Source organism: Capsicum annuum, chromosome 8 (assembly GCF_002878395.1).
Source record: "Capsicum annuum cultivar UCD-10X-F1 chromosome 8, UCD10Xv1.1, whole genome shotgun sequence".
NCBI lineage: Eukaryota > Viridiplantae > Streptophyta > Magnoliopsida > Solanales > Solanaceae > Capsicum > Capsicum annuum.
In genome coordinates, this window is record NC_061118.1 from 629952 (window position 1) to 641709 (window position 11758).

General features: G+C 39.2%; 2 protein-coding genes across 2 annotated transcripts; both read right to left on the reverse strand.

Moving 5' to 3' along the window:
• Nucleotides 1-3095: 3095 nt before the first annotated feature.
• Nucleotides 3096-5997, reverse strand: LOC107879592 (putative late blight resistance protein homolog R1A-3). Its single transcript, XM_016726606.2, has one exon. It carries the CDS (start codon nt 5904-5906, stop codon nt 3255-3257), a length of 2652 nt encoding a protein of 883 aa, XP_016582092.1. The 5' UTR covers nt 5907-5997; the 3' UTR covers nt 3096-3254.
• A 2174-nt stretch (nt 5998-8171) lies between these two features.
• LOC107838724 (peroxidase 57) lies at nt 8172-10303 on the reverse strand. The gene is made up of 2 exons (XM_016681894.2): nt 9491-10303; nt 8172-9019 (listed from the first exon to the last, which is right to left on the reverse strand). The coding sequence occupies exons 1-2, from the start codon at nt 10199-10201 to the stop codon at nt 8270-8272; spliced, it is 1461 nt and encodes a 486-aa protein (XP_016537380.2). The 5' UTR covers nt 10202-10303; the 3' UTR covers nt 8172-8269.
• Between the last annotated feature and the right edge of the window lie 1455 nt (nt 10304-11758).

Genomic DNA, 11758 nt, shown 5'->3' on the forward strand with positions numbered 1-11758 from the left:
ATAGTTCAGGTGCAGTGTTGACAGTGCAGGTGACTCGCAGAAAGGTGATAGTTCAGGTGCAGTGTTGACAATTCAGGCGACTCGCAAAAAAGTAATAGTTCAGGTGCAGTGTTGACAGTTCAGGTGAATCGCATAAAGGTGATAGTTCAGGTGCAGTGTTGGCAGTTTAGGTGACTCGCAAAAAGGTGATAGTTCAGGTGCATTGTTGACAGTTCAGGCGACTCGCAAAAAGGTGATAGTTTAGGTGCAGTGTTGACAGTTTGGGTAACTCGCAAAAAGGTGATAGCTTAGGTGCAGCGTTGACAGTTCAGGTGACTCGCAAAAAGGTGATAATAGTTTAGGTGTTGTGTTGACCATTCAGGTGACTCGTAAAAAGGTGATAGTTCAGGTGCAGTGTTGACAGTTCGGGCGACTCGCAAAAAGGTGATAGTTCAGGTGCAGTGTTGACAGTTCAGGTGGCTCGCAAAAGGGTAATAGTTCAGGTGCAGTGTTGACAGTTCAGGTGGCTCGTAAAAGGGTGATAGTTCAGGTGCAGTATTGACAATTTAGGTGGCTCGCAAAAGGGTGATAGTTCAGGTGTAGTGTTGACAGTTCAGGTGACTCGGAAAAGGGTGATAGTTCAGGTGCAGTGTTGGCAGGTGTGGTGTTGACAGTTCAGGTGGCTCGCAAAAGGGTGATAGTTCAGGTGCAGTGTTGACAGTTCAGGTGGCTCGCAAAAGGGTGATAGTTCAGGTGTAGTGTTGATAGTTCCGGTGCAGTGTTGACAGTTCAGGTGACTCGCAAAAAGGTGATAGTTTAGGTGCAGTGATGACAGTTCAGGTGACTCGTAAAAAGGTGATAGTTGTTGACAGTTCAAGTGACTCGCAAAAAGGTGATAGTTTAGGTGCATTGTTGACAATTCAGGTGACTCGCATAAAGGTGATAGTTCAGGTGCAGTGTTGACAGTTCAGGTGACTTGTAAAAAGGTGATAGTTCAGGTGCAGTGTTGACGTGACTCGTAAAAAGGTGATAGTTCAGGTGCATTGTTGATAGTTCAGGTGACTCGCAAAAAGGTGATAGTTTAAGTGCAGTGCTGACAGTTTAGGTGAATCTGTCACGACCCGAACCAGGGCCTGGCCGTGATGAGCATTTCGAACCATGGAGGCCCGTAACACCCCTATCTGTCTGGTAATCATGCACCTAATTCATATGATCAAAGTAATGCGGAAGAAACACAATATATCGGAAACATAGTCAGGAATCATATAAAAACAATAATGGGGAATAATGTCCCACAATCTCAATCAACATCTCGAAAATCGTCTGCGAAATCTCTACTACATGACTGAAATAAGTAACTATCTGAAAACTGGGACAAGGCCCCCATTAGACCCAAAACTAATAAATGATTAAAGGGCTGCAGGACATAACACCTTCCGAAACATAGAAGGCTCACCACTTGTCTCTGCAATTCTGTCTGAACGATCTACTGATTCTCTTGACCCCTAGACTGGGCCTCTGAACCTGAGAGGTTAGAGAGGGGAGGGGGTTAGCACAAAAGTACTGGCACACAGAGATATCAAAGCAAAACATAATATTTTTACAAAATATAGTTGAGAGCCATTATAAAGTAATTTCGTATCAAATCATTTGAAAGCACATGGGTGTAATACAATAGTTTTTCTCAACAATAATGAAATGCAACCGAGCTAGGTGGAATACCCTACATAATTTACACCAACTGTCAAACCTCGGTTGCCGCCGAGATTAGAGTATAAGTGAGGGAGAGACACTCAAGACCACATAGGATGGTGTCTCGACCCAATGGTAGTGCCCAAGATCACTTGGCTCGGGCTCCTACCTATAATCCCAATTTGGGAATGACATGAAGTCAAGTACACAAGATCACTTAGCCTGGTACCAATATTCCGTGTCGGCAAACACGTTATTCCAGCGATGAGCCCTTGTGTCTTAAACGCCTTCTTCGGGCATTCACCTTTCTCATGTAAAATCAATGCATTCAAATTTCATTTTATTCAATCACATATCGTATTCTGTAGGGTATCGTCATACCCGACTTGCAAGTCATCAATATCACATCCACATATGCATAATCATGTAAAAACCAAGGTGCTTCATCATTTACAAGTGGTGAACAATATTTATTTCAAATTCATGCTCTCTTTTGTTGATCACAATATAATATGGAGTATCGAAACATTATCATGGGAATTTGAAAATAATTTATCATTCATATTTATCAAACTTCCATGGAAAATCTCTAATCACATATGCATGGTTTCAACCATTGAAGTATATAGGCAAACAATTCCCATGACATAAAGAAAACAACTTAGAAATCGTATTGAAAGCAAGATATTAGCATTTGATTGAAAACCCCCATTTAAAAGCATGCATGTTCATAAAAACTACACCCATGAGATTTTTGGATAACCCCACGTACCTCTATATGCGAATATGATAGGTGCTTTTTGAAGCCTACATTGCGGAGATTCCAAATCTTCAATTTGTTTTAAAAACCCATGGTTGAATTTTGAACTATTTGGGTTTTTATTTTGAAACCCTAGAGAGAGTTCTTGAACAATTTGGACGAATGAAGGTGTATTTTGGGGTCTTTGGAACTGACTTTCGTGTTTATGGCTAAATAAGGGTGGAAAAGGACCATTTTGCCCCAAAAACGGAGTGTTTAAGTCACCAGAATTCCTTACATAGGCGGTGCCTATGCTATCGCCTATGTTTTACATAGGCGGTGCCTATGCTATCGCCTATGTTTACATAGGCGCCGCCTACTACTTTGAAAGGCCATAACTTCTTGCTCGGGTGTCGGATTTTATCAAAATTGGTATCGTTGGAAAGCTAACTCGAAGGCCTATCATTTGACACATAGTAGGCTCTCTAATTCGACATATATAGAGAGTTATGATCAATGGAAGCTGACACACTTTACAACGTCCACTAAAACTTTGTTGATCGAAATAGTTTCAACTCATCCTTGAGTTGAAGGACCTCTATGGTCTAAATTCAAGCTTGAATGGATTCACATACTACGCAAATAATTAACATGCCATATTGGCATAGGATTTATGGCTTCGGGATTATCAACGCATCGAAATCATGGTTTTTATTCTAGCCCAAAATACGGGGTGTTACAGACTTGCGTAAAGGTGATAGTTCAAGTGCGATGTTGACAATTTAGGTGCAGTGTTGACCATTAACTCTGTGTTTTTGGAGAAATCTAAAACTTACATTGAGTGTTATGTATGGATGTAGACTTTAAGGCAATTGTTTCCCATGTCCTCTTGTTCTTGTTCAATCTTTCTTGCAGAATCCTCAGCAGCATTGCTGCAATTATGCAACTCAATGGACTCCAACGTACAAATTTCTCCGAAATCTATTGGAATTTCCATAAGGTTGTCACATTTCTTCAGAACAAGGCGTTTTAGACTTGGGAAGTTATCGCTGCTAGCTACCCAATTCGCAAGAAGTACTTCGCGAAATAACAACAGCTTTAGGCTTTTGAATATGTCTTCATCGCGCAATGTCCATACATAACCAATGGCTGCACGATCTTTAAGTTTGAGCTCTTCAAGATTTGGCAACTTTACGAGAGTTGAAATATCTTCCCAAGGAAAACGAAACCTGCCAGCAAAAGTCAACCTCTTAAGCGACGCTGGGAAGAAAGACCCCTTGATGGAGATTGGAGGTGTCCAGGACAGAAAGGCATTACTGACACACTTCAATGCCTCGAGTTTTGTCAAGCTGGACATATCAATCGGAAGATTGATCCAACTCTTTTTAGATAAGTCGTCATTATGATGAACGATCAGTCTTCTTAGATTGGGAATGTTAGAAAGGATTTCATTTGTACAACTGGTGAAATAGAGATTTGAAAGTTGCACTAAACTCGGCATCCCTATCACGAGATGCTGTTTTACGATACTTTTTCTTCCAGGACTTGGTAAATAACAGGCTCTCGTCATATGTATATGCCTCAAGTTCTTCATCGTCCATATCTTCTCTGGTAACGTTGTGTGACTATAACGTCTATCATAAACTAGAGTTTGCAAATTCTGAAGCTCGGAGATTGATGCAGGAAGATTTGCATGAGATCGAACTTGTAGATATCGCAGATGAAACAACTTTGAAATTACAGGTGGAATAGAATGGTAACTTTCATTTTCATCGAAAATGGCCAATACCGTGAGAAGGTGGAAACCGGAGAAAACTTCAAGTTCTACGAAATTATGAGTTTTGGAAAACAAGTAGATAGACCTGGCAACCGAGGGTAGTAGCTTGAAACGCCTATCATCTGAATATCTGTTGATCTGGAAAATGAAGCGACGGCCATTGTACTTTCGTGTTGAAACTCTAAGGACTACATCAGTTCTCTCGACATGCATGAACTTTGTCATTTCAACTTCGGTTAAACAGAATTCACGCAGTAGATCATGCATTCCGCATACTTTTATCTCGCCGTTGAATCTCCTTTTGTTAACGATTATCAAGTTCCTGCCGATAAGATCCTCCAAGTAATCTTCTGCCACTTCCTCCAAGCTTTTATCACTCTCGGGACTCCTTATAAAACCTTCCGCGATCCATAATTGAATCAATCGCCAAGTCTCAACCTGATAAGCCTCCGGGAAAGTACTACCGATAGAAAGAAAGCAAGGTTTGAGGTGATTCGGCAAGTGGTGGTAACTCAAACCGAGAACTCCTAAGCATTTATCTGGATGACTAGCGATGATTTCACTCATGGTTCGGAAAACATCCATCCAACTTCCTAAAGTCCTGGCCACTTTAGAGAGATGTCCCGCGATCACTGTGATTGTTAACGGTAGTCCGTGGCATTTTTCTGCTAGTTGCTTTCCGATTTCTTCCAACTCAGGAGGATGATCATAATTTGGTCCGAACACCTTATCACAAAGTAGCTTCCAACTGTTATCTGAGTTCAATGGGTTCATCTCATGACGGCTAATAGGATTTGCATATATCGCTACCCTTGTTTCTCTAGTAGTCAATAAGATTCGACTCCTATTATTGCAATCGGGAAATATTCTTCTTACGCTATCCCAAACATCCGTACTCCAAATATCATCGACTACAACAAGGTATCTCGGACCCTTTAGTTTCTTCTGCACCAGGTCGGCTAACTCATTGTTGTTCTTCTTATCATAATCTTTTCCGATATCAATATTTGTTTGCTTTGAAATACAACGTAAAGCTTCTAACAACACATTTCTACTTCCATATACTTGAGATATTGTAACCCAAACGCGAATGTCAAAATGATACCTGATTTTCAGATGATCGTGAGCTTTTCTAGCGAGTGTTGTTTTGCCGATCCCACCCATGCCTGTTATTGTGATGATGTCAAGATCGGACAACGGCTCTGTCAATCTTCTAACTATTATCTCCAAGTCCTCATCAAGTCCTTGCACGATATCGCCTTCCATATGTTGCAGCATCCGATTACTTCTATAAGTAGTACTGTTGATCAAAAAATCCCCCGCGGATTCAAGAAATCGATGATCATCCATGTCGTGACTACTTGTGCTGAAACCAGAAACAATCTCCATCACTTCATTCTTTATCGTATTTATTCTTGTAACAACCGGTCGCAAATTCTTGTTTAGTGAACTTTCAGATGCATTTCCACATGTCCAGCACATCTCGATAACATCTTCTGCATCACTAGCAGCAGATCTTATTATTTCCTCGAAAGATTTGATTTTCTCAGGATCAAATCTACTCGTGCTAGCTTCTTCGACAAAATTTTGAAAATATTCAGCAGTATCGCGAAGGGATTCTAGTGTTTTCGCAGTTTGACCTTGAATGAGTACGGGTTGTCTCTCCTGAAATCGCTCCAGTGTTTGAAGTAGAGAAATTACAGCAGAGTAAGCTGCCATAGCAAGATCAAAAGTATATCGATATAGCGAGAGTGATCTTAGTACTCGCGGCAAGTATCAGAATACTGTTACTACACCTTCCAAGTGATTTCCAAACCTTACCTTAGTGTTAATGACTAAAAAAGGGCATCCCGGTGCACTAAAGCTCCCGCTATGCGCGGTGTCAGGGGAAGGGCCCCACCACAAGGGTGTATTGTACGCAGCCTTACCTTGCATTTCATTATTTGATAAAGACAGTTAGATTAGTAGGTGTGATATAATAGTTCTTTTATACATTTATATTTGACTAATGTTTTCTTTAAGATATATTCCCTTTCTTCTGATAGACAGTTTTTACTTAAATCTAAAAGGCACCAATTTGTTTATCTGCTCTGATTGGAATAATTCAACCTGAGTCACTTTCTATGAAATTATAATAAAGTTGTGGCCAATTCAAAGATGGCACTATAGTCTTGTGGCAAAAACTGATGGAAGTTTTACGAGTAAATGCTCTGTTTCCACCCTAACTATGCACGAAATTGCTGAGACACACACGAACTTTAGGAGGGTCCTATTACCTCTGGACTAATTAAAATCGTATTTTTGACAACCTTTTTAGCTGATGTGACACCTTTGACGTGGGCCCCATTTTTATGTAATAAAGGTGTCAGGTCAGCACAAAAGGGTGACAAAAATACGCAAAAATTGAGTTGAGGGGTAATAGGACCCATGTGAAGTTAGAGTGTGTCGTAGCAACTTTGGCCATAGTTCGAGGGGGTACTGGATGCTTATCTCGTTAATAACAGTAAAGCAGGTATGGGTGGAGTGGTTAGAGATGATAAGTATGGCGATATCATAGCGTTGGTCAAGCTTATGGGAAGCCAAAGGTGATTATTTTTACGAAGTTTAGGTGTTTAACAAAGCTCTTATGAAGGAAATAGGGCTTTCGAGCAGCAATATAAGTTGTTTTTCAGAAGCTAAAATATGCGAGTTTTTCCCGGAAGCACTTTTGGAACCTTGACCGAGTATGTTTGAATGATAAGAAGGATTGCATTCTAAGAATGAACTATATCGTTGAGTAAAAAGGGCAACCCAGTGCACTATAGCTCCCGCTATGCGCAGGGTTCGAGAAAGGGCCCCACCCGTGACCTCTACCACATGCCAACAACTTTACCAGTTACTTCAAGGCTCCCCTTCGAACTATATAGTTGAGTATATTCCAAAAATGTTGAGCGATGCTAATGTTAAGATTACGCACTCCTTTAGGCAGTGGCGGAGCCACAAATTTATACAAGGGGATTCAGAAGAAAGTGTAGAATGTCGCGGTTGTAATTTGACCATATGACGTACCCTTTTTACCATTATACTTGAATTTTTTTCTTCATGCCGAGGGGATTCAACAGTGCAATCATATAACAAACTACTAAAACGCTCGACTCCCTTCATAATACTGCTGAATATCTGCAAAATGTTGTTGAAGAAGCTAGCAAGAGTAGATTTGATCCTTAGAAAATCAAATCGTTGGAGGAAAAATGCGCATTGCTGCAAGATATTCAGAAGATGCAGTTGATCTGACGATTAATCAAATCATTGTAGACTTAAAATGGACATTGTTGGCTGGAACATGAGCCACGGCCCTACAAATCTGACATTATCTTCCAAATACTTCTCGGAAAATGTACCTTTATCTGTTCGTTTTCCCCTGAGACGTGTTCTTGATTGAGCTGATTTGTGAATCTCTTCAACTGGTTGTGGAGCAAGATATGATATATATATAAGTATGAGCGGTAATATTTGACCTATGTATATGTACAATGTAATTTTTCAGCAAAGGATGATGTTTGTAGCTCCGCGTCTACCTAATCTTGAACTTCTAACTGTAACTTCTCACTGAAATACACTAGTTTGATAAGAATCAAGCGCGGAGCCAACATTGTGGTTATGGGTCTGGTAGAACCTAGTAACTTAGTATCAAACTCTATATGTTTGTTTAAATCTGGTGATCGCTTTTGCGGTGCACCAGGCTCTGATCTGCACTCAGCTACATTTTAAGCTCAAAACTGTGCCTAAAACTCACCGCAGTCCCTCGTGTCACAACCAAAACCATATCAACAAGTCTCGAAACATGAAATGAGACGCAAGTACTCAAAATGAGTAATCGAGTTGTTACACAGTCATAGTGATTAAGATGGATATCTCGTATTCAAAGTATAGCAATGTGTCTGTCAGTTCTCCAGGCCTCAACATGAAACATGAAAATTACAAATAAAATGAAAAATTGTCAAGTGAAATAGGAAAGTTAAACTTTTTTTCGTTTCTCATCCAAATTGTGATACATATTAGAACATTGTCAATCAGACAGTCAGCGTATACAAGTTAAACTCTTATGCATTAACAGCTCGACATTGTTTCCTTATCTGTCCTTGGTTACCGGTGAGCACTTCTACTGCTCCAAGCTTGTTCATGGCCTTGCCGAATTTATCAAACCAGCCGATTTCATCGTTGTTAAATAGTTGGACTAAGCCTCTTGTTCTTATATCTTGTGCCAAAACTTGATCAGATTCGAGAAGGCCTCGATTCATCAACAACTGCTTGTAGTAAACCGAGTCCATTTTGTATTGTGTTGCGGCGTCAAAGGCTAGTGTACTCATTTGGTTAGTACACGTAAACCGCATAACGTTGCCAAGTCTTGGATCAACCATTTTAGCTTTTTCAGGATCATCCATTCTGTAAAGGAAGTTGAAACAATGAGCTACTCCAATGGAATGTGCACCAATTAAGACAACTAAGTCCTCAGCATTTAGGCCTTTTCTATTGAAAAGTTCAATCATAAGGTCTACTGAGTCATCAGGCACTGGGATATTGTCAGCTACATTTGCTTCGAGCGATTCCATACCGTCGCGTCGGCCACCTGACACCTCGTAATGAGGGAGCCCCGATGCAACAAAGGCGTCGCGCGATAAATAGGCTAAAATATCCGAGCATGAGACAATGCCCGGGCAGTTCTTCTCGAGTTCTAGTTTGATCTCGTCAATGAGTTCATAGCCCTTCACTGTAATGCCATTTTGGCCCGCTGACTTCTCTATCTCTGCGCCACTTGGTGTTGTATCGAGCAATATTGACCCATCGCAACCCTGCATATATGATGCATAAGTCATTTCCTGGTGTTTGGTATGAAGGGGAATATTTTTCGAAAAAATAAGACATTTACTGGTGTTTGGTCGCTACAAACTACTTTTCACCAAAAGGATCGCTCTCGATGAAAATCATCAACTTTTCTTCACAAATTATCTCGATTCATAACTTTATATCATCTCCATCAACTGTCGCTATGACATTATCATCAACGATATCAAAACGCTATATTGCTTGCTATAGTTATCATTTGAAAATATCTTTCACTCTCTAACCAAACCTTGAGCATATAACTACCATTACCTCAGATGAAGTAGATAGGCTGTTTCCGATAGACCCCAAGCTCAGGACATATAACAGTATAACAAACAAAACACAGAAAAGCACACAACTAGATGGGGAAAAACCTCAAACATATTTTCCAAAAAATGACTTTCGTCGTGCCAAAGTAGGGTATAGTGAGAACTTACATTGACAAAGCAATCATGGAAGAAAAGTCTAGGGATGGCAGCAACAATTTTAGAGTTATTTTGCATGGCCCTAACTAGGCCATTTCTGATAATTTCTTCTGCTTGTGGACATGTTTTTTGATAGAATCCCTCTCTTAATCCGCCTAAGACCTCCGGTTCTACATGTTCTTCTGCAGTCTGAGGTACCTGTTGTTCCGCATCCTGAGGTACATGCTGTTCATTAGCCTGAGGTTGCTGTTGTTCTGCCGTCTGAGGTACATGTTGTTCTGCATTCTGAGGTGCGTTTTCTTCTTTAGTATGAGGTTGTTGTTGTTCGATATTCTGGTGTTGCTGTTGTTCTGCAGTCTGAGGTACATTATGTCCGGTGACACCACGCGCAAATGCACCTACAACTTTCTGGGTGCCTTTAATGAGGTGGTGAAAACCGAAAGCCATAGAACCACGGGCATGAAACTTCTTCCCCGTCTTGTGATGATTCATGAACAACTTCTTCCATCCCGTCAAGGACCTTTCTTTCCTCGTCTCATCATCCGAGGCATGCAACACCAAGTCATTATCATCGCCCTGAGCAACAGTACCGTGATCATTTTCACCATTGATCGATACATCTGTCTTTCTAGAATCATTTTCTAGAAATGCTGAGGCTAGCGAAGGTATTAGGATCGCGCAAACTAGTAAAATAGCTACAAAAATCCCAACCTTAGCTGCCATAATTTTATGTTTGTCAATGGTGATTTGATGAAAGATATTTGTTCATTTGAGTTTTTCTTATGTGAGCTTTATAAATAAATAGATTGTAAAGAACAAAAATGGCTATTGGTTTGTTAGATTCTCTTTCTTGGTAGTTATTTCAGTTAAGGAAATAAATGGTTAAAATTTAAATAACCAATGAATTCAAAATTTAACTAATTAAAAGAGAAATTTCACCCCTCAAGATTAGGGGGTCCTTATGAACTTCCTTAAAAAAAAATTTATTAAAAGGAAAAAAAGGGCCAAGAATATTTCAGTGGGGGTGCATTGAAAGCAACCAAGTGTATGTGCAAGAAATGTGTAATTAAAGGCCCAAATACACACCAAAATAGCCCACTCCATACACTAGAGGGCAATCCATTCTTGAAGGGCCTTTTTGGTCATTTTAACTTCTATTTGTTTTGTAATATATAAGGAACATGTAGGGTTTTATTTACTTAGTTTATGAATGAAATTGTAAGTCTTACAAGACAAAGAAACACAAGTCCTCTTTCCTTGAGTCACCCAAAACCGAAATTAGGGCTTAGACAAGTGTAGAATCACTTGTGTTTGCATTTGCTTGGAAACATTGATTCTTGGAAGGTGGATTCCGATCTTGTGTCTTTGTAAGAGATAGGTTTATTGTTGTGTGTACCGTTAAGGGTCCAAGAGTTACCATTATTGGGTTCTTAACATTATACCTTCATGTGGTCTATCTATCTATCTATCCTTTTTCTTTTGTAATCTTGTATCTGTTTTGTATCTTGTATTGTGAAGCTGTTTTTGTTGTTGTTCTTTTCATTGTTGTTTCATCTTGTGTTGTTAACTTAGTTTGTTATTGGCTGCAAAAGGTGTCAAACACCTAGTTATATTGTCCTTCTTGTATTTCATTCTTGAATTCGAGAGTGGTCTTCAAAAGGGTCCTCGATTCTTTGAATTAGTGGATTGTTTTTGGAATGTGTTTGAACTGTTTTGAGCCAATTCCGTGTGTTCCTTGATTTTCTTGTATCTTTTGATATCAGAGCCATCTTTGGTGTTCTTGGGATTTCTTGCTGAGAAGAAAAAAAAAAAAACTTAGGTGTTCTTGGCCTTGAAAGGTGAAAAACTTCCTTAACTAAGAACTTATTTGGCTTTGATTCATCTATATGGTAAAGAAACAGGTAAAATAAATACTATACCTATTATATAATAGACTAAAATGTATAGACCTTTTACAGATACTAATAATAATAATACTCATACTTAATATAGAGACCTCAAATTTTGAGTCCAAAATTAAAATATATGGTTAACTAATAAAGAGATCTCAAATTTAATTCATTCAAATCTTTAAAGAAAGGAATTTATCAGTTTTTGTTATTAATTACCTTAATTGCATGCATAAACAATTACGTAATCTCTATACCTATTTTAATTTTTAAGATGATCTTACTAATTTATAATGAGATCTCAATTTAATTAATTCCAACCTTAAGGAAACCATATATTATTAAAATTGAAACTTTTTACCTAAATTGCATTATATCTAACGCGGGAAAG

Coding starts and splice junctions, on each gene's coding strand:
- LOC107879592 (XM_016726606.2), bottom strand. CDS start 5,906: ATGGCAGCTTACTCTGCTGTAATTTCTCTACTTCAAACACTGGAGCGA.
- LOC107838724 (XM_016681894.2), bottom strand. CDS start 10,201: ATGGCAGCTAAGGTTGGGATTTTTGTAGCTATTTTACTAGTTTGCGCG. Junction 9,020..9,490: donor TCCATGATTGCTTTGTCAAT/GTAAGTTCTCAC, acceptor TCATATATGCAG/GGTTGCGATGGGTCAATATT.